At 36.7% G+C, this 23,887-nt stretch overlaps 1 protein-coding gene across 1 annotated transcript; it reads right to left on the bottom strand.

Annotated features, from left to right (window-relative positions):
• On the bottom strand, positions 1 to 23,572 carry ZHX1 (zinc fingers and homeoboxes 1). The gene is made up of 4 exons (XM_069465424.1): positions 23,208 to 23,572; positions 16,892 to 17,008; positions 4,389 to 7,238; positions 1 to 1,892 (listed from the first exon to the last, which is right to left on the bottom strand). Exon 3 carries the CDS (start codon positions 7,011 to 7,013, stop codon positions 4,392 to 4,394), a length of 2,622 nt encoding a protein of 873 aa, XP_069321525.1. The 5' UTR covers positions 7,014 to 7,238; positions 16,892 to 17,008; positions 23,208 to 23,572; the 3' UTR covers positions 1 to 1,892; positions 4,389 to 4,391.
• Between the last annotated feature and the right edge of the window lie 315 nt (positions 23,573 to 23,887).

The raw sequence follows: 23,887 nt of genomic DNA, 5'->3' as shown, positions 1-23,887 counted from the left end.
AAACTACTAATCACTGCTAACTTTTATTTTTGTATTCAAGGACACAATCAATCAGGAAGAGAAGGGTTCTTTTGCTCTGTCAAATAAATATATTTAAAAGCTAGCAAACATCAGAGCAGAATTTTATCAAGCCTATAAAAGAGATGGGGAAAATGTATTAATAGTTATTTACAGCTATACAGAGTTAACATATTGCAAGGAAACATAATATAAATATATTCCAAGACTTCATTTCCAATACTTGACATTTCAAATTTTGAGAACATTAAAATTATTGTCAAACAAAACTCAGACCACATTAGCAATGGTTTAAAAAAGGGAGCAATTTAATCATTATAATACAGAGTGCTTTAAGAAATTTTAAAACGTGTAAAAGAAAAAACAGCTTAGTGCATTCAATTGTTAAGTCTTTACATTGCTTCTTTTTTAAAAAAGTTAACAGTAGTATGAAAAAAGCCACCCACAAAGCCAGCTGTCTGAGTGAAGAAATCAGCTAAATTGCAGCATTTTGGAATTACTAATAAAGCTATAGTTAAAAAATAAAAAGTTTATAAAAATGAAAGCAGCATGCATATTCAAGGCTTTTTCATAACATTTTCATTAGCTGACAAACATTTAACCAAGAGCTTAATATTTATTATTCATTGTATTAGATAAAATAAACTGGCCAAGCCTACTATAGCTGGTCATTCAGAAAAACATGTTAAAATCCAAAGCTAATTAAACCAAATACTTCTTCCATGAAGAAAGCACATTTTGAAAAGTGGTCCTATGGTCACAAAAGAAAGGGTTCTTCTCAGCATGAATGAACAGCACCTGTCTTTACAAAGTTTATAAGTTAGTATGAACTTTTAGTCTCCTGATATGGCAAGAGTTAACAGTTAATGCTCCCATGATTTATAACTTTTAACTCATTATGATCAGTTCAGAATTTTTTCTCTATTCACTGAAATTGTTATATAAAGTAGAATTTCACCAAAAGATAATTCTTGAAAATTCTGATCTGACACCTGTACAAACATATCTGATTTCCACATGATTGTAAGAAAACACTAAGTATATATTTACTACATGATTCTTTTTCACATTTTTGGTGCAATATTTATTTCAGAGTTTCACCCTATCCAAATTCTCATGCCAGTTTCTTTTCCTTCTTCAATATTAATTCTCTTCCATTTAATAAAAATAAAATCAGCTTCAAATGAAAAAATAACAGATGAATTACAAGTAGAAATAGTGGTATCCATGAATGTGTTTAAATGAAAGATCCAATTATTAAGGGCCAGTGATACCACAAACTCTTATTGTTCCAACATGTGTAAATAGGCTGTTTTTACACTTAAAATTATGTAAGCTCATGCACAACTTTTAATCTTAGTGCAGGGCCTGATAAATAAGACATAGAAATAAATCAGGGTTTGTTTTTTTATTCCCATTTCTAACAATTTTTACTCTGTAAAATGTTTGGTCACTCAAAAGTTCTAAGCTTAATCACATATCAAAGCATAGAGGCAATGAAGCCCATCTTACTAGACACATAGTATTAAGCTGGACAAAATATGAGGACAAGCTCTAGTGGTCATTAAACCCCTCAGAAAGTCTAAGATTTAGAATGTCTCCATCATATTAGAATAAAAATGTACTGTATTAAAATTTGAATTTTTACAAGTTGTTTTTTAATTAGTATTCTATTTACATTGCAGAACTTCCGCCAACTGCAGTAGTTTAACTTTGGCACAACATTAAGTTCCGTTTCTTTTGGGTATTGGATCCTGGTTTTTGAGAGTGTATATGCCCCAAAACGTTTTCAGTGTCATCAAAGATTGGGCCCATTCACAGTAAATCAGACATCTTGAGTTGAAGAATTGATTCTCCTTCAACGTTTTAGGCAGCTATAAAAGAAAAACATCATAAAAAACTGAAAATGTAAAGAAAACCGTATTTTTATTTTTGCTACTTTTAGAAACAAAAATTATATCACTTAGCCATGAAAATACATCTTCTGTATTCTCTTACTAATAGAGATCACCTGTAACATACATCTTATATAATGTACTAGACTTTGTGTGCAACTCATATATATGTGTGTGTGCACATATATGTTCTTCATATGCCAGATTTGTTTATAAACATTTATCACCTTTATGTAATAATTTATAAAAAATTTATTAGCAGGAAGTATATATTTCATTGTCAGTATTTATAATAAACAGACTGAAATCTAATGACTTGTATTTTTTTCTATTTACATACAAGACTGGCATGTGCAAAAGATATAATATATATGGACCTCACTTTCTGTAATAACTACTTTGAGAAGGTTTTGGTAGCTTATTTTTCATAAATTGAACCATATTTAAATGAAGAAATAACTCTTTATAAAGGGAAACCTATGATGAATCCTCTTATAAGTAAAAAATTATTTTATTAAGCCAATAATTTGATAATTAATGCATTTTATAATTTTACAATTTGGTGTATAAATAACCTACATGATACTATTTTTTGAAAACTGTAGCTTTCTGTGAATTTTCTGACTACAATTAGTATCCACTATAGTGTCAATATTAAAGATATAACTTAAGAATTATTCACACAAACTTAAAGATCAAACTAAACTGTACAAAAATGTTCACATTATTTTTAGAAGATTACAACTCCCCACAAAATCGTTGCAGAGGTTACAACAACAACAATTCACTGCAGCAACGAATTTGCTGATTTAATCTTGGCTGAGTGCACATTTTTGTGTTTAGCAATGAAAAAAAAAATGCCTGTTAAAAATATTTTATGTATCTGGGTCAGAAGAAAGCCTGTCCTGAAGATTTCTGACATTAGGAAATGGAGGGCTGCACTTCAGGATAAAGCTGTACAAAACTGTTTAACTTCTTATGACTTACTACATTCTATCCCATAACCTGGGATGAGATTTATACTGCTTATTAAAATAGATACATTTTTAGTTTCATCTGTTCTTCTGTCTTAAAAAATGTTAATGAAAACAAAACCTGAAAAAAACATCACTGAGCAATAAGAATAGTGCCTGGCACATATTAAGGTCTCTACAAATAATTGTTAAAATAAATAAAACCGGGCAGAAAACATGGGGGAATTAAGGAAAAACCGCACAGAATAAGAGAGCATATCAGTAGAGGATGGGGTAGTGATGCAAAAAGCCATGGAAATCAGTAAGAACGCTCATTTGTAAAATAATAATGAGGCTCTATGTTTCATTTCCTCCCTTACTGTTTGAGAACACTGCGGTAATTTCTGACAGCAAGATGCTATTCGGACTACTGACAGACATACACAAACATTTCATGACAATTGCATTGTTTTCAAAGTAGTGAACAGTGTAGAATACTCCAAAACAGAGAATAAGGAAGAATAAAAATCATGTTATTGAATCGCACAATTATTAACAACTGAAGTCCTAACTCCAAATCAGGTATCTGATTTGTAACTATGGTACAATTTTGATTAATTCAATTTATATAAGATTTAAGGAACATGCCAAAATCTTTCAAATTTAACCATATTTATTTGTACTTTTTAGGACTACAGAGATATATTTTTAACCAAATACAATGTTTGTGCTGGTAGTAGATTTGTTTTATATCAAAGAATGAAAAGATATTTTAGGCAATTGAGTTAATTTCATACCAAATCTGTTATTTGCCTTTTAATCTCTATGACAGAAATAATTTATATCACAGTTTTCAAACACAGATGCCACCTAAGCAAACATGAATTTATTTATATATGGCCTAGAATAGACCTTTGACTTTTAATAGAAAAAGATATTGAATAATTTGAATACAAAGCATTTTAAACTCTAGTTAAAAATCTAATAAAGTTTTGGGGGCAATACAATGAAGGAAAAAAAGATACCCATCTTCACCTAGTTTCCTAAAACTGAGCAATCCTCACCCCTGTGGTAAGTCTTTCCTTCGGTATACTTTTCCCCTTCTTTTTAGTTTTCGTTTTTGAATTCTTTCCTTAAATAGGCAAAAAATGAAGCTTTAGTGAAGGGAGGGTTGCAAGAAATACATTTTAGTCATCTTTAATATTTATTTGTGAATCCCCCTCACCTAACAGTCTCCATTCTTAAAGAATGGGTAACTTCCCCTTAAAACACAGTAAAAAACATTTCATGTGAAAAATAAATAATTAAAGCAAAAATAAACTCTATGTAATAAATAGAATAATCACAATAATCAAGCTACACATGATAATAATTTATCTCCTGGCTATACTCGTGGTACCTAGTCTCATATTAGGGAAAAGAAAACTCAGAAAAAAATATCAAAAGTGAAGATGACTGTTACAACAAGGTGACTGTTCAAATGCACGTGGTTGATGAATATACACTCAATTTAAAAACTTACATTTCAGTCATCTGATTTAGAAAGCTTCCGCTTCACATGTCGTGGGGGTTCCCAAGTGTCACTATCATCTGTTTCTTCTTCATCTTCTTCCTGGTCATCAATAACTTCATCTTCCTCCTCATTTTCCTCAAATAATTCTATACCTAATTCTGATCTTCTCTGTCTTTCTGCAAACCACTCTCTGACCTGCTCATAGCCCATATGTGATTTGTTAACAAGTTCATCAAGGTCCTGCTCATTAAGAAATTTGTGCTTCAGGTAATAATCCTTAAGTATTGCAGTTCCAGTTTTAAATTTTATGAGTGACGGTCCCCTGTCCCAGTTGTTAATTCTTTTGCTTCCTCTAGGCCGCCCACGTGGTCTTCCTCTTCCCCGTCCTTTGGGTCTCCCTCTCCCTCTTTTCCTAAGGGAAGACAGACCATTCATACTACTCGAATTGGCACTTTGATAGTAGTAGTACCATTTCAAGTTTCCATTTTTCCAAGCATAACGGGTGTCCCCAAACCAACTAACTATGTCTGTTCTGGCAAGCCCGCTTTCTTTGGCCAACTTATCATACTCTTCCGGTGATGGCCACTGTGTTCGAACAAATGCACTTTTAAGCATGTGCAACTGCTCAGGTGTTTTTTTACATATCTTGCCAGTACTCCCTGACTTAGCTGCACCAGCTTCATCTCCGGGAGAAGTTTCCCCAGCTTCTTCTTTGGAACTACCTGCATTACTTTCATCTATTTCCATTTTCTCTTCCTTTAAAGCTTTTGATTTCTTCTTCTCTGTAAACCAAGCATCGATTTCTCTTCTGGTAAGTTTGGTTTGCGCTCTTAACCTATTTAATTCTTCATCTGTAAGTACGGAGCTGTTGAGAAAACTTGCCTGAAGGACACGAAGCTGCTCTGCAGTTTTCTCTTTAAACTTTTGGGGGGTAAAGTCAGGAAAAGGATTCCAGGATTGCTTATGCTGTGAAGTAACAACAGTTGGGGATTCTGTGGTTTCATCACTGGAGTCTATAATAATGGTGGTAGAAGAATCGTTGTTGAGATGTAAGCACTGATTACTCTTCGAATTTCTCTGGTTGTACCTTGTGTCACTAAACCATTTTTTAATCTCTCCTTTCGTCAGGCCTGTTATTTTCATAAGTCTGATAATTTCTGAATCATGGGGAAACTGATTTTTAAGGTAGCTAACTTTTAATTCTGCAAGTTGCTCTTTAGTCTTTTTTGCCCGAATGCCAAATGAATCAGGGTTTACCAATGCAGTTTCATGTTTGACATTTTGAGAAGTTGGAACTGCTGCTGTTGCTGGCTTTGTTTCAGCATTAGGCTGAGCAGCAGGTACCTGACTTTTCTGTACATTTGTTTGACTTGGAACCCCTGCCACCGTCAAGGCTATAGGTGCTGTTACTGGCAAGGTGTTTGTTCCAGCTACTTGAGTAAGGACCAGACCTGGTTGACCAACTATTTGGCATGTCTGTAAAATAGATGGTAAACCATTGCTCCCTGTAGAAATGTGTGTAGGAATAACAGTTATGGTCTGAGGTACAGTATGCACTGTTCCGTTGAACTGTTTTCTTCTTGCCTCCTCTACTTCCTCAGGAGTCCAACTAACACCATGTTTTAGACGTTGGGCTGAAAACCATATCTTGATCTGTTCCTCCGTATATTTTGCTTGAGCAGAAAGAACTGTAATTTCTGACATTGTTGGATAAGGGAATTTGTTGTAGGTGTTAAGTAAAAGGGGGTTGTTATCCAATGCAGCATTATAGGTGGGAATGCTATTAACGGGGATTAAGACTTTGGGAATCAAGTTAGAATTCTGCTGAGCTGATACAGCGGTTATCACCTGTGCTAATCCAGGAAGAACAGCTGCTGGTGTCACCACCGTAGTGGCAGTACTTGGATGTATTCTGTTCACAATGGAAGTACTTGTATTAGATTCAGAAGCTGAAGAACTTGGATTTTCTACAATTTCTTCACGGTCTGATTTGATTTCATTCTCTTTCTCTTCAGGAACGTCCTCAGCTGAGTTATGATGAACTGTAATCCGTTTGTTCTCTACTTTATTTTTCATCATTTTCATGATAGGAGTTTTACTGATAGATATTCCTGAAGAAGAAACTTCTGTAGATTCTGCTTGCTCAGCACTCTCCTCTTTAACAAAACTACCATCAAAAGTCAGATCATTTATTGTTTGTTCAAAGATTGTCTGGTTATTACGTTTCACCATAGTCAACTTAAAATTCTCTTCTCCTGGGTGATATTTCAGATTATGCTCAGAAAGTGCATCATACCTTTTGGTAAGAAAATTGCATTCAACACAAACATAGGATGAATTTAGCACTACATTGGGATGTTCTGAATCCACATGAAAAGTAAACATATTTAGATCCGGAGTTTGAAAAGTACAATATTTACATTCATAGCCACCCTCAACCTTTTTATTTTGCTGATTGTCAGAATCCACAGATTCATGAACTTCTTCGTCACTTGAGATACTCTCTGCTCTGGTGTTTTCTACAGGTGTAAGTACAGGAGGACCTTCATCCAAATCTGATATCAATTCAAGGTCTGGATCTTGTTCACTGGCAAGGACCATGCACGGTGTTGTTGATTTTCGCCTGCTTGCCATTCTGATGTTATGGAGAAAATCTCAGTGGTGATTAAAAAGCATTGAGGCTTAAAACTGTTCAGTATTCTTCATATAAAAACAATGGCTTTTGGTTCTTCAAGTCCATTTTTGTGCTCGTCAAGTCTCATTAGCAGCTTTCTCATGGTGCAATCAGGTAAAGAGCTTATTGTTAGCAGATAAAATACCGCTGAACTGCTGAAATTCTTGAAGCACAACTCCAACCACCTACATTAAAATAAATTTAAAAATGTTTTAAAATGAGTGACTATGATCTTTTATACAAATTAGAGTTATATTTTACTTATATGAAGTTGCTGGATAGCTTAGTTATAAAGATCTAGAATAAGACAAGAATCAGAAGAAAAGTCCTCTAAGGATCAAAATAGATGTCTACAAGCCAACTCAGTGAAGGCCATGTACTGTACTTGTGGGTCAGATGCAAGCCTGTTTATTTGTACTTTTTAGCCAGTTATATATGAGAAGGGAAGGGGGAAAGGGCCTGCCTTGGCAAGCATACTATTATCAATGTGAGATGACAATCCGTTAACAAGGGAGGAACTTTAAAACTATAAAGAGCAGTCACAGATACTAAAAAATGATGGCCATTAAGTGTACAAGAAATTCAATCCATCACTTATGTCCTCTTATTCTTACTGGTCTGTCTCATCAGCCCAAAAGCATGCTCAACTATGGCAAAATAGCAAAAATACAGGATGAATGATCACTGAGTCAGAGACATTATTCTTAATCATTCTCCACCATGCTACCAGAATTTATAAAACATCAGTCTCCTGATATAGATCCCTAATCCTGAAGGAATAAAGTTCAAACTCCTTGAGGGACACATAATTCTGTTCACAACCTAGTCTAAACTCATTTTGCTGCCTCCCCTCCTGTCATCTTTCTCCTTCCATTTCCTTATGCTTCCAGCACACCAGAAATGACACTCAACACACTTTCAGACCCTTGCTCAGGTCCTTCCTCAGGCCGGGACACCTGTCTGTGCACTTGATCTCTCTGTCTACCCCACAGATCACCTTTTCCCTTTCATTTGGTCACATCTCCTTCCCTGTTTATTTTCTAGTCTAGCACTTACCATATTGTAGCAGAGGAATGTTACATTTCTGTCCTTGCCCCCACATCCATACCTGTGGTCTCCTTATAGATATTATGTCCCATACTTTTTTTTTTTAGTAACAGCTTGCTAGAATTTAAATGTTTGACCCCTCCAGATCTCATGCTGAAATTTGATCTCTCCAGCCTGAGCAAGAGCAAGATCCCATCTCTACAAAAAACAGAAAAATTAGCTGGAAGTGGTGGCACTCGCCTATAGTCCCAGCTACTTGGGAGGCTGAGATAGGAAGATGGCTTGAGCCCAGGAGTTTGAAGTTGCAGTGAGCTATGATGACACCACTGCAATCTAGCCAGGGAGACAAGGAGTGAGACCCCGTCTCAAAAGAAAAAAATCTGATAACCAGTGTTGGAGGTGGGGCCTAATGGAAGGTGTTTGAGTCATGGGGGAGGATCCCTTATGAATGCCTAGGTGCCATCCTCATGGTAATAAGTTCTCACTCTATTAGTTCTCCTGAGAGCTGGTTGTGAAAAAGAGCCTGACACCTTCTCTCTCTGTCTCTCTCTCTCTTTTCCCCTTTTGCCATGTTATCTATACACACCAGCACCCCTTCACCTTCTGCCATGAGTGGAAGCAGCCTGTGACTGTCACCAGAAGCAAATGCTGGTGCCGTGTCATGTTTCTTGTACAGTCTGCAGAACCATGAGCCAAACCAACCCTTTTCTTTACAAATCACCCAGCCTCAGGTATTCCTTTATGGCAAAACAAACAAAGACACAGCTTTATTGAGATAAAGTCCCTGAAACTCTGGATCTATCCAAGGACCTTTATGTCTTCAATCTAATGCTCTCCTAGCTGAGCTATTTTGGCTGACATCTCATTCATGTCTGCATCCCCATTGCATACAATAGGCCTGAACTGAAGGAGGTAATCACTAAATGTTTATTAAATTGAGCTAAAATGAATAGGAAAATAGTCCTACAAAATTCAACAAGGCTTGAGGGCATCACCTTAGAGAACAGTAGCTGAAATTCATAATAATGACATGAAGTCATCTAGAAAATGTGAATTAGGATCATATAAATACATTTTAATAAATTTTGTACCCAAAATATTTAAAATAAAATTCTGGTGCCAATTTAGTTAAAGTTCATGTGTTTCTGAAGTCTAAACCAAATGAAAATGAATAAAATGAGTAAGTGGTCTCATTCTCTACCACAAATTAGAGCTATGTTAATTTACTAGCATCAACCTTGTCCTAGCTGAAGGGAAGAGCAAAGAGTTTGCTTCAAGGATCATAAAGCAAACTTATAACCTATAAGAAGATACATTGAGTCAGTAAAGGGAGAAACACTTTTAGGAAAGAGAGCTGTCCAAAGAGAGAATAACCTGAGCTTTGAAGGTGGTAAGATCCTCTTCACTGAATTATTCAAATATAAACTACATATCCATTTGATGGATCCAAGCAGCAGATGGAAAGTTGGACTAAAAGTCCCTTGTTCCCTAATTCCCCATATTACAAATAAAGAGCATCAGCTTAGGAATAACAGTGGTATCAGTCCAAATCCCTACTCTCAAAGGTGTCATTCTTTTTTCTATAAAATCCTTTTGATTTCTAAGATATTATTGAAATTTAAAACTATTTCTTAACTAATATTATAAACTGAGCTAATGCCATCTCTTAATCCAGTAGAGGTTAACCACTATCTTTTTTCAAGTATCAACACAGCCATGTGATACATTTTCAAGTATGATCCCAGCTATGTGATCATTATTTGTCATTAGAAACAGGAATTCCCTAAATTGCTGTAAATAAGTGGAAGAGTAAGAAATGAGCAGCACTCATATTTTGGGTAGTAAAGGGAAATTGTTGAAAGGCAGGGGAGTAAGCTATTTTGTAACTATTACTCTCCAGAAATCTGAGAGAAACTACATTTAATTGGAGAATACTAATAACTAGAAGTCAAAAATAGAGGTTTTTTTTTTTTTTTTGGCCGGGCTCGGTGGCTCACGCCTGTAATCCTAGCACTCTGGGAGGCCCAGGCGGGTGGATCGCTCGAGGTCAGGAGTTCGAGACCAGCCTGAGCAAGAGCGAGACCTCGTCTCTACTAAAAATAGAAAGAAATTATCTGGCCAACTAAAAATATATATAGAAAAAAATTAGCCGGGCGTAATGGTGCATGCCTGTAGTCCCAGCTACTCGGGAGGCTGAGGCAGTAGGATCGCTTAAGTCCAGGAGTTTGAGGTTGCTGTGAGCTAGGCTGATGCCACGGCACTCACTCTAGCCTGGGCAACAGAGCGAGACTCTGTCTCAAAAAAAAAAAAAAAAAATAGAGGTTTTTTTCCTGAAACTATTTTTCCTTAAAGTAGTGGTTTTCAAACCTTTTGCTTTAAGCAGGGGAGCCCTTTCTTCAAACAAAATACTATGAGAAAACCCAGAGCAAAACAGATAAAAGAGTAGCTGTCTGGCTGGAGGAGGCAGAGGCTAAACCACTCCCTGACTGCATCCCATGGATCTTGCAATCCCCACTGCCACTTCCAAGGGGTTCCAAGATGTGTTTAAAAGCTTTTGCCTTAAAACCAAAACACTTTCAAGATAATATATATGTTTCATCAAAGTCCTCTTCACCTAGCCACTGCTGAGCCATGAAATTTTAAAACTAATTTAGAGTGACTTGATTACGTCCTTTGGCCTGGGGCATCCAGAGGTAATGCAAAGTAGCCAGGAGTAACAAAAGATACAGAAGAGAAACCTGAAGAGCTAACTCCCTTTTATTCTTCTGGTTCTCTAACTTTTGGGATTAAACTTCTTATTTTTTTTATCTTATCTAGCATAAAAATAGGAATATGTTACCAAATTATTACTTCTATTTTCTTCCTACTAGTTCATTACTCAGATTAGCCAGTTAGTAAGAATTTAAACAGATATAAACAAATTTCAAAAGCTTAAATATTTTTTGCTAGAGTCATGAAAAGTATAAAATACTCATACATTATATTACAACCTAGTGATATACAACCAAAATTGTGCTTTTTCCTTTGAAAACACTGGCCTTGGTAATTTACTTAAAATTAAGTAAGTTACATAAAAGAGAGCCTTTTAAAAAAAACTTTTCAGTAATGCAAAAGACTAAGAATCTGATTAGCTTGGGTGCTACAGGTTGCATCAACCTCTGGTTACTTCTATATCCAATCACATAGACTTGAGAAATATTTGTTCCTCTTTACTCCTAAAAGTGCTCCCTACAACCTACCTTCAGGTTCTCTATGATTTCCCTAACGAAATCAGGATCAGTGTATTATTTAACATATTTCTAAAGGGAAAACAAGAATTCCCAAAAGAGCTTCAAGATTTGTTCCAAAGGCTCAATTCTGCATAATGTATACAGTCTAAAAACAGACTAAAGAGCAAACAAAGGCATCCTCAGGTTCCTTATTATAAAGTCATGATTTTGGAGGAAACAAGGACCTTAATACAATTGCCCCATTTTTATGAAGAAGAAACCCAGGCCCAGAGTAGTTAATTCACAGAGGCATTGTGGTATAGGGTAAAACCACAGGTTTTAGAGTCAACTCTATCATTTAGTTGCTAGGTGACTGGAAAAGCTACTCAATTCAACCTTAGTTTCTCACCTATAAAACCAAGATTCTTCAATTCAACAAATTCATTCAACAACTATTTGTTGTTGAATGTCAACCATGTGCAAGGCACTGTGTTAGGCACTAAGGATGCAGTGGTGACCAAGACAGACTGACTCTGGTCTGTCACGTACCAGCAGTGGAGCAAATAAATAAGGCAGTAAACAATTACTTAGAATACCTATGATCAATGCAGTGAGAGAGGAAGTGTCAGGAACTATATGAGCACATTGTAGGAGGCTTCTAGAAAAGAAGCAAAGAAGGCTTCCCTGAGGGAAGTAAAATGGTGTTATCTACCTCAGAGGCTGATCAAGTAAAAATGCTTCCTTCACCCACTCTGATACATAGTAGGTGCCTAATTGATGCTATTTTCAGTACCTGAAAAATTCTTTCAGGAAAAGAAGAAATACCATCTATCTAATATTATAAACCCTCTCATTCTTTTTTTAAAAAGGCAACCTAATCAGCTGACAAGGCACAAAAATTGAATGAAAACACAGAAGGAATAAAAATACAGAATAAGAATTTCTATGGTGTGGTTCCAATTTATCTCACTTTGTTATTAAAACACACTGGGACTAGAACGGAAAACTGGCATACAGAAATTACTATTAGCTGACAAGCATCACATTCTCTATTTGAGCGTCAACTCAAAACAGCTTAAAATCAATTTGGGGGAAGCTTGTACTATTTGTCTATAAAAAGGGGTTAGAGGTCAGTTGCACAACTGAGTAGCTAGGTGGCATTGCAATTATTATAAAACAATTAAAATTAAGTCTGCCAATAAAAGAAAAAGTATGCTCTAGATGCATCCATCACTGTATATATAATTACTTTAAAAAATTGCTTTCAGTTAACCTTTCAGTAGAGAAATATATTTAAAAAAAAAACTGGTCAAATCAACTAATTGTTATACTGCCATTAAAAATGATAACCAATTGAGTAATTAAGGAATATGGAAAAATTACCCATTCACTATTAATTTTTTTAAAAATCAGAACAAAATTTGCATATTAATTATAATAACTGTGAGGAAATATGTATGTGTGTGAACAAAGACTAAGAATATATAAAAAAAAATTTCACATGAGATTATGGTGAAATTTTTATGTGTGATATTTGCAAGTTTTCTTTAATATTGTTATAATATTGTTTTATTATAAAATACAACAAACAATAATTTCAATGCCTTAAAATTACAAATAGGCTAAAGTATTTCTATGGTCATTTGTCCTCAGCTGGAAACAAAGTTTCTTTTCTATTTTTAAGGAAAAAACATGTGCTACATAAAGGTTTTTCCTGGGAAGCAGGAATCTATCAGTATGTATAGCATTCAGGTATATTCCAGATGGTTTTTGGAGCTGCTGCCATGCTCTGAGAATTCAGACTGGTTCTAAGAGCCCTCCATATCACTCATAATCTAGAGATCTGGCCAAGCCAATTTCCATGGATCTAGCTGTATCCTGGCTCTTCTGAGGGTAGGATGCACTTCAATCAACTCATGATTCTGCACTCATCAAAATAATTACAACAACGTTTCTCTACGGAAAAGCATTTAATATAAGCAAAGTTTATGTCACCACAATATAAAAATTTTGGCAGTTCTTATACAAGTTCTTTTTTTATGGTCAGAAAGAAAGTCTGCTTAGCTCTCCACTATGTTTCCAGGGCCTAACAAACTGCGTACTAGGACTCCAATAATATTTGCCAAAAAATTTTTTAAATATATCTATATTGTGTATTATAACATATATTTTACTTCATTAAATTAAACACTCATTTATAGAAGAGTTATAAAAAACAACTGAGCTTGCTTTACAACAGATTACTCTCAATGGTAAAATCCTTACTAATAAAAATTACCTTAGTCATTATGGTATTAAAACATCCTTGAATCTAAAACATTCTATTTATTAAAATATAGCAACGAACATTCAACAAACATTTACTAACATCTAAAATTTTGTTGTAATAAATCAGTTTTATGTGTGAATAGAGTACATCTAAATTTGTGGACTACTTAAAAAGTAAAACAAGGTAGATAAAAACATTCAAAAATTATTTGGGAGTGAAATTCGGGAGAAAAGGTCATAGTTCTTGTAAAGATAGCAAATGCAAATTTGCACTTAGAACCGTTACTTCTCTGTTCTGTGAGAAAACTGTACATTAGTGGTGTCCTACTACATTTTTGAAAAGATTAAAAAGTCCTCAATGTAATACGCTATAAGAAATTAGCGGACTGCTCCAAATTCTGTGCTTACTACTCAAAAAAAAAGTCTAAAAATTTTTATAATTAAGCAGAGCCATAACTGCACTGAATTTCCAAGCCTCTATTTTTTTGGGCTATCTTTTACTTTAAATTAAATGATTAACAGATAACAGTAGGTTGGCCTAGTCAGCCACAAAACCACGTTATTTTGGGAAAGATTTTATGTGAATAAAACAAACTTTGTTTTTTATACAAATTCTGGGTCAAATAAGAACATTTAGAAGATACTACAGTTTTTAAGGATCATGTTAGCTTTGACTTAACATCAACTAAATAAAACTGTTCTTAAGTAGCAAAAATACACACACTGAGAATACTTGGGAATCAGAATTTATATATATATCTCCTGAGAATTCTTAGGACTCTATTCTAGTTAGTTTCATTTCTCCCTCTCTGAGTCAAGAGTTCTGTTTAGTCAGCTGAAAATATTTATTTTTATATGTTTGTATTCAAACTAAAAGTTACAAATCCACCGAAGTCACAGAATGTCTAAATAGTAGGAACAAAGAATAATGGGGTCAAATTAAAACAAAGGGTATCCACCATGTTAAAAAAAAAAAAAAGCTTTTATACACTTAAGGCATTTTCAAAGTTAAAATATTTAGAAGTAAAAGTCAAGTTATTAAAAAAAATTAAATTAGGAATTTGACAACCCAAATTTGTATCCACAACAAATGTTTTAAAGATTACTGGTAACCTAGAGTCATTACCTGTGAGATAAATCTTGAGAAAATTGCCAAAAACCAGTCTCAAGACAATAAAAAAATCAAGTACTAAAGTGAATACAGAGACAGGAATGAAAGTGATAAAAGTGAAAGCATATAAGAAACTGTGGCCAAAGATATTATAAGTCCAGAGGATCTCTTTGCTGATGCTAATTAAGGCTGAAAGGTTAAGAAACTCTATCCTCTCTACCTGTTTTTTTCCACTTGAGAAAGTAGACCTTAATGATGCTAAAGATTAAAAGAAGAATCCAAGCTGGACAGATTTCTCCTGGCAAGCTCTGACCCCAGATTTGAGGAGTGAAATGTCTTTTTGAAAGGTCTCTCTCTCTCTAGGACACTAACATCCTAGTTTTCTACCCCCAGCTGGCACGTGGGTAGGTATGCAATACACTGAGAGTGATACATAAACCAGCACTATCATGAAATCTCCTACCTTGTTAGTAGTTTGCGAATGTGATCCAAAAGTAATTTTCTGATGAAAACAGTTTTTCCCTACTTTTCTCAAGAAGGTGTGTTAAGTCTTTCACAGCAGACTAACACGAGAATTCTATTCTTAGTTCCAAGTGAGATTATCTCTGAGAGGCTAAAAAACCATTCATCTGTTCATTATCTTCCCTATTTATAAAATAAAGGTAACCATTACCTACTTGACTGAGAATATAATGATTCACTTTGAAAAATAATAGTAATTAGTATTGGTATATCGACTTGTAAGAACTCTATCAATTTTTTCAAAAAAAGTGAACCACCACATTAATGGTTATCAAATCTTTCCTAGTATTTTCTGGAATCATCCAAAATAAACAATTACTAAACCATCAATATTTCCAACATATAGTATGTAATCTAATGCTTTTTATAAAACCCAATTAATGGCCGGGCGCGGTGGCTCACGCCTGTAATCCTAGCACTCTGGGAGGCCGAGGCGGGTGGATCGCTCAAGGTCAGGAGTTCGAGACCAGCCTGAGCAAGAGTGAGACCCCGTCTCTACTAAAAATAGAAAGAAATTATATGGACAACTAAAATATATATAGAAAAAATTAGCCGGGCATGGCGGCGCATGCCTGTAGTCCCAGCTACTCGGGAGGCTGAGGCAGTAGGATCGCTTAAACCCAGGAGTTTGAGGTTGCTGTGAGCTAGGCTGACGCCACGGCACTCACTCTAGCCCGGGCAACAAAGCGAGACTCTGTCTCAAAAAAAAAAAAAAAAAAAAAAAAAAAACAAAACCCAATTAATCAGTCAGATAAATAAAATATAAAAGCAATTATGTACAAATATATTCAACTATTTAAATACTGGTATGGTTAATCTAAATAAAAGAATTTAATTAATATCCTGATTTTTATAATTATAATTAACTATTATTAGTAGCCTATATATTATAAATATAGTTTCAGGAATTGTTCTTATAAGACTTCAAGCATTTTTCTGGTTATAGGCAAAAGAACAGTAAAATTTCTAGATAAATTTCCCCACACGAAAGGTCCCTGCCTTCATGACTTTCATTGTTTTGTTTACCTGTTATCATAGCACCTGATACAGTGCCTCATGCATAGCGGAATTCAGCAAATATTAATTGAAAAATCAATTATAAATGAACCATATAAGATTTATTATGAAGTGTGATGCTGTTTCCTTGGAAATTAAAGCAGTCAATACTCCTAGTTTTTAAAGTTTGAAAGTATTTTTTTTTTTTTTTTGAGACAGAGTCTCACTCTGTTGCCCAGGCTAGAGTGAGTGCCATGGCGTCAGCCTAGCTCACAGCAACCTCAAACTCCTGAGCTCAAGGGATCCTCCTGTCTCAGCCTCCCGAGTAGCTGGGACTACAGGCATGCACCACCATGCCCGGCTAATTTTTTCTATATATATTTTTAGCTGTCCATATAATTTCTTTCTATTTTTAGTAGAGATGGGGTCTTGCTCTTGCTCAGGCTGGTCTCGAACTCCTGAGCTCAAACTATCCGCCCACCTCGGCCTCCCAGAGTGCTAGGATTACAGGCGTGAGCCACCGCGCCCGGCCAACGAAAGTATATTTTTAACAAAAGTATTAAGCATATATCTGCTGCTTTTTAAGGAAAGCTTTTAAAAACTTTAGCCAAATATAGTACCATGGGATCTAAAGTGAGTGCATTCAGTATCGAGTATTCCCATACCAAATCAATGAGACACATACTTGCCACAGCTTCCTCAGCATCCTGCCCTTTGTAAGGGAAGGGGATCCCTTCTAATTAGGAGGTGTTTAGCTCAGGCCATCATTACCAACAGGTCCAAAGTAGCTATCTGTCTTCTCCTACAAAAAAAGTAATATCATTTTATTAGTCTAAGTATGATTTAGCCTTAGTCAGGAAATTTTACAGTTTATGCTTTAGCTTTTTAAAAATAAATGTAATTTTGAAAAAAAATTATTTCCTCATAAAAAATTTAAAAGAACCATGTAAATGCCAAACCCGATACTGGTAGAAAACACAAAATTTAAAACTACACATTAAAAAATTCTATTTATATCATACAGAACAACCAAGTAACTATTAGACTATTTTTGATAAAATTTCAAAATGTGAGTGTATGCAGTCTGTAATATAAAAGTTAAGATGTAGAAACTGGAAATTTAAAAAAAATTAGTACACAAAGATTATGAAAGACAACTTAGTTAAACTAAGAAATGGGAGTAGGTGTATATGTTTATGTGTTTGTACATAAACCTACTGGTATTGGTATCCTAATTTACTATGTCTTAACTGGAATGGAGAGGATTATTAATGCTGACAATAGAAGCCAATGATAATTGAAATAAACTGTGGTACTCTAACCCTAAACATGTGGTCATCTAATAGAATGACTAGTGTTTAACTATTTAGTTTTTGCTAGAAAGGTACTACCAAATGGCTTTACAATCGGTGCATTAGTATTGTACAATCAAACAAATTGAAAATCATTCTCTAAAAGTTCAGATTGGTGTCCAAAAATGTTGTAATATATAACCCAGGATAGTTAAACCCATGAGAAAAATTTAATAAAAACTATAATTGCTTCCCTTATTAGAATAAAAGTAAATAATGTTTTTGAAGTGTTAAAGCATTTTTGTTGTTGTTTTCTTTAGGCCCTGATTACTCTGTTTGCCAAGTCAATGAATAGTAGGGAAAATTATTTTCCCAAAATACCTTATTTTTTATTTCTGCTATTATTACATACAAGTTTATGAAGAGCCCTCTTAAGTCAAAAAGTAATGTAAATATACCAATTGTCTAATAAAATACTTCTATGTTAAGTTAAAGCTTAGGCTGAATAATTACACTACCTTCATGAAAAGCAAAAGAGCAGTAGCAGGCCCAGTGAAACCTCCAACCTGTTATCTCTAGCCTGGGATTCTACAATTTCATTTCCTGCTATCTCCTTGATCAGCCACTCCTTAGTCATTCATCTACAGGATGTGGACTAGAAGAAAAGATAGGAAACAGCTGCCAAAGAGGGAAGGCTCTTGTCCAAAATGAATTATTAATATTTGTAGGAAATTGGTAACATATTTCAATCCATTCTTAAATCACACAGTCACTGCAAGATGTTTTACTGAACAAGTCTCTTGACAGGGGCTACCAAGACATGTAAAGGCACAAGGCTACTAGAGGAGCAATAAATGAGCTCTTCAATACTTTTGAATGAATATTATATTTGCCTGATGTTATTTCAGTCTTGATACTGAGATTACTTCCTATCAACCATATACATTATATAATAAAAGAGAACAAGTTGTTCTGGCAGTAGACGGATTATAAATAAAGTCCAAGAGCTTAAACTCTGGAACAGACCCAGCACTGTCACGTACAGGATGTGTGGCTTTAGACAAGTGACTTAGCCTATCTGTGCCTCAGCCTGCTCATCTATAAAATGGAGCTAATAATAGTAAAGTACTTAATAAAGTTGTTATAAGGACTGAAAGAAGTAATACATGTAAAGTTTTTAGAATATTTCTTGGTAATTAGTAAGAGCCCAATGAACGTTAGCAAAGGAAATCTTTAAAATTTGCTAAATGTTGAAAAATAGTAAAAATTTAAAAATTTTTACTGATCTGGGTAACAATCAACTAATAAATGTTATTTGCCATTTCATACCTTTGAGCATATTAAACCATGTCTGTACAAGCTGGCTTTAAAAGGTGGACATTAGTCAATCATAATTAACCCTATCCACACACACTTTCTCTGACCTTAGCTTCAAAATGAATCACTACTGTATGACACATTTTAAAGGGTATTTCACAGACTAGCAAATGTCTGAGATAAGTAATCTTATCACAGTAATGAGGAGAAATTGTTCTCTTCTCATCATTCCCTCAACTCCCAAATAGAGTCCATGCCCAGCAAAGTTTTAACAAACTTCTTTTTGACAATATTGGACAGTAAAAGGGAGTAAACTTAGGATAAAAGAAAAACATAATTATGAGTGAAGTACTTAGAAATACCAGAACCGCCTATCTCTTCAATTCTTACAAAAATCAAAAAAGGGAAAGAAAGACCTTTAGAAAGGGGGAAAAGAAAGTCAGAAATCAAATGGGAAATATGAAATCACCAAAAGGTAATGACAGAGTTATTTTACTTAAAATGATAAATGTAAACAGATATGGCTGCCATTTTAACATTTTAATGTTGTTAAGATAAGCTCTGATCATGATTTTTAAAATATCTAAAATCAAAAACTAAAAGTAAAAATCCTGCATTAAAAATGATTTATTCAATTGACTCCCTTGAATAAATGTCACTTTTAAACTGCTCATATATACTTTTTTTCAAAGTATATCATCTTATTTGTTTAGGCCAAAGGTGTATATTAATGCTTCTTAAATACATTACAGAATACTGATTATATAAAATGCCAAGAGTAAGTATCTTTTAAGACCAACCTTGGCAACTACATAAAAATTTACACAGTAATATTCACTTTAAAAATTAACCATATAAGGCCGGGCGCGGTGGCTCACGCCTGTAATCCTAGCACTCTGGGAGGCCGAGGCGGGTGGATCGCTCGAGGTCAGGAGTTCGAGACCAGCCTGAGCAAGAGCGAGACCCCGTCTCTACTAAAAATAGAAAGACATTATATGGACAACTAAAAATCTATATAGAAAAAATTAGCCGGGCATAGTGGCGCATGCCTGTAGTCCCAGCTACTCGGGAGGCTGAGGCAGTAGGATCGCTTAAGCCGAGGAGTTTGAGGTTGCTGTGAGCTAAGCTGACGCCACGGCACTCACTCTAGCCCGGGCAACAGAGTGAGACTCTGTCTCAAAAAAAAAAAAAAAAAAAAAAAAAATTAACCATATAAAATACAGATCTCCAAAATGTAAACTCAAATGTATATCCTGATTAGTAATCTAAATTAGCAACTTCATTCATGCAAATCTGGTTATTCATGACTACAAATATACCAGAGCAACAAGCATACAATAAAATATATCAGTAATAGTATAAAAACATGGGCTCTTATTCAAAGGCTAGTATCACAGTTTTTTTAAAAAAGTAAAATAATTTACTTTTGAAATTACATAGGATTATTTAAGAGGATTTTAAATTCAAAAACCATGTAATACTGGCTATTATCATAAATAGTGTAATAGATAATTTCAAACACCTCACTGAATAACTGCATTGACTATGACATTAGATTAAAAACTAGCTTTAGGTACTGAACTTTCAATATTGTTAATATTAATGTAAGTGGAGTCTTTTGGGCCCAAATCCGCAATGTTGTAACATAAATAAAAGGATTATTTCCTCAGCCACATTTGTGATCATTTTAATAATTTTAAAAGTACTCTCTTAAGTATTAAGCCATAATTTATAGCCAACTAAGTCTCAAATATCACATTTTGTGCTCAATTAACATAAGAAAGAAAATATATGATACATCATAACATTACCTTTGTCTTAATGTGAAATATAATACAAAAGGAAGAAAAATCTTCAAAATGAACCACCCTACCTATGCTATTAATTTCATTAATAAAATAATTGTAAAACTTTATTCACATTTATTGAAAAAAGAACTTACAAGTAACATTAACGGTGAAATAATTGCCACATCATTCATGAACTACCTTCCAAATCCAGCGAAATAATAAACTCAGCTATGAGAGAAAGAAATCTACCAATAAGCGTTCACCAGCACAGGCACATTTATGTTTTCAGCCTCAGCATATTTTCAAACCATCTGGCATCAATGCCTCTCTGGTTCACCCAGCCTAATCTGTTCAGAATTGAATATAAAACTAGAGCTACATGCACATTGGGGAAACCAAAGAACAACACACATGTATAATAATGTTCCAAACGTGAAGTTCTAAACTAGTTTATAATTGAACTGTATCTTTAAAACATTTCCATTGAAGATGTTAAACCTCCTTTGAAAATACAAGAAAGGTTCAAGAAATCTCTCTGAATCATCGCTATCATTGGTTACCCAAGTCTTACTTTAATTCTTTTTTTCCCATTTTAATCCTGATTGTTAAATAAAGCATTTGAAGAGGTACTTCAACAAAAAAGATTCACTGACAAAAGAAATGCTATCATTTTTATACTGAAAGGACCCAAAATTATACATTTTACTTTACATAAAATTAGTCTCCTTGGCCCTAAAACGCTTTGAGAAAGGAGAGGAAAACTAAGAGGAAGAAATATTCATGAAAGCCCTTTTTCTTTTATGTCCTGTCACTGAATTATTGTCATTGGCAGCACACACATTTTTTTTTTTTTTTTTGCTTAAAATCAGGAGTCAGAATTGCTATTTTAGAAATTAAAATAATCTATGGGTACACAAGGGCCAATATCCCTGTTAGAACCAACTCCTGCTAACCCTTACTACCGGCATAAAAACAAAGGATTTTTTCAGGATAATTTTTCAAAAACAAAGATTCACGTAGCACCATATAACACAAATCAAAGCTTTCTTCAGACAAAGACTGAGAAACAATGACCAATACCAACAATCTAAAGGTGCACTTATACGTGTACATACACACACACAGCACACACACCCCAACTCAACAAATAATCACTATTCCTGCTTCTTCCTCCCTAATGGTCTTCCTCCCTAATGGTGAACCACTGTATATTTCCCAATCTTGTGATTTTCCCTTTTCTGCTATCATATTAACCTCCAGGAGAATTGCTTCTTCCTTTCAAGTTACGTGGATTCTCAACCTAATCACATCACAAATTCTATTAGCCTGTGCTTACATTTTTCTCTCAAAGATTACTTCTTGGCATCTTTTTTAAAAGAGCTGCGGTGAGATGACAGAAAAGCGCTATGGAATTCCTGCTCCACCCAATCTCTTCCCTATATTCCTCTTCTATTTCCCCCAGTCCGTATTCCTAATTCCCCTGCCCCAAGTCTCTCATTGACGCCTTCCAGAGGCTGGGAAAATCACTAACCTAAACTAAGGATGTCAGACGGAATCTTTTCCTTCTTCAGGGTTATGCTCTTTCCTTACTGTTGAGGGGAGCCGGGAAAGAGGTATTGAAACAAAGAATTTCAAGTCCCTTTACCTCCAACTTTGGTGTAAATACCTAGGGAAAGGGCATCTGCCAGGGCTCTTCTTTCCTGCCCTTTAGCCCCGTCCGTTCTTCTCGTATCTTCCCAGTCCTTCACTCCCCAGGAGGAATTAGTAGATTGTTTCCTTTAGGCCCTAAGGTTTGGAGGATTCCCTGTGTCAGCCTCTCCCTCTCTTACCGCACCCCCACCCCTGCCACCCCCGCTACTGAAACAGAGAGAGAACCTTTCTACCTTCTCTAACTTCTCCCTAAATCCCAGGGCTTCCTCAAACTCGTAATGTAGTTCTTAAGGACTCAACTCTGAGTCTTCCCCAACAGAGCCTGGCCCCGAAATGGGTGCACAGACTTCCCTGAACTAGGGATACAGTCTTCCCCCCAAAAGGTTTCGGGGGCTCCAACCCCAAAGCCAGTGCACTCAGCTGCAGCAAGAGAATCTCTCCTTACTCTCAGGAAGACTGAGTCCCCACGCGGTGGCCACACGCCCCAGAGGGCAGCGCTCTTGACCTCCCCTACAACTACTAACATTACTGGGGTCCTCCATCCTTGCGGCGCCCCCAGCCCGGGGAGACTCAGTCTTTACTCCCCTCAACAATCCCAAGTTGCTCGGTCTTGTCTCAAGCGGTGGGGCTGAGATTTTTCCCTCCCCGCCCCCAAGCTCTTTCCGCGGCTGCAGAAAACCCGAGAGCGCAAAGGAGGCTGTGGGTCCGTCCCTCCGCGGCGACTGCCCAGCGGCGAGGCAGGCCCCGTCCCTCCCCCTCGGACGTTCAGCGCTGGGTCCGCCCCGCCACTCGGCGCCGCGAACCGGCTGAGCCCCCAGGGTCTCTGCCCTGGGGACGCCCTCCTCCCGCGCCGTCCTCCTTTCCCGGCTGGCCACGGGCTCTGTGCCCCCGGTTCCCACCCACAGCCCGGGGCTTCGGGCCCGTTGGTCGCCGAGCCGGCTCGCGCCACTACCTGCAGGGGCCGCCGCGCCTCTCAGCGCCCCGCCGCCGCCATCTTGCATTTCAAACCGGCTGCACTTTTCAGGGAGTCAACTCTGACCTGTGAACCCTAAACCCGGAACTGCTCGGCGGGCCCGCAGACGGGCTTCGGCAGCTCCGCGGCTCCAGGGGAGCGTGAGGAACCGGAATGGGGCTGTAAGGAGAGGCGCGCGCCCCAGCGGCCGTCGGGGGTGGAGGGGGGAGGTAGAGAGCCGGCCGAGGCGGGGCCCTCCCGCGCGTGCGGACCCTCCGCGCCCCCCACCCCACGCGGCACCCGGCTCTCCACGCCCTGATCCAGCTGTTCCACTAGGGTCCGACCGGGCCCCTACCCCAGGGATCTGCGCGCCTTGGGAGGTAGGGAGCCGCCCCGCCCCCCTGTCAACAGAAGCCCCGCCCCATCTACGGAAGCCCCGCCCCTGTCGGGAGAGGCCCCGCCTCTTGCCGGCGATAGCTCCGCCTGCCGTCCACAGAAGCCCTGTCTTCTCTCGGGTCATTCCAAAAGGCAGCCCCGCCTTCCGGGCGCTCCGCCTTTCTAATGTCACCCCCGGATCGTGAGGGGCGGGCATGCTCTCCCACTGAGACGCCCGTTGTCATGCCACGCCCCATCTCCTGGTGGCAGTAGGGCCCGACCCCGCCCCCTCGGCGAAGCCGGCC

The sequence above is a fragment of the Eulemur rufifrons genome, chromosome 3, assembly GCF_041146395.1.
Source record: "Eulemur rufifrons isolate Redbay chromosome 3, OSU_ERuf_1, whole genome shotgun sequence".
NCBI lineage: Eukaryota > Metazoa > Chordata > Mammalia > Primates > Lemuridae > Eulemur > Eulemur rufifrons.
This window is presented reverse-complemented; position numbering and strand designations above follow the sequence as displayed.

Excerpts from the sequence above, each read along its gene's own strand:
- ZHX1 (XM_069465424.1), bottom strand. The coding sequence starts at position 7,013 with ATGGCAAGCAGGCGAAAATCAACAACACCGTGCATGGTCCTTGCCAGT.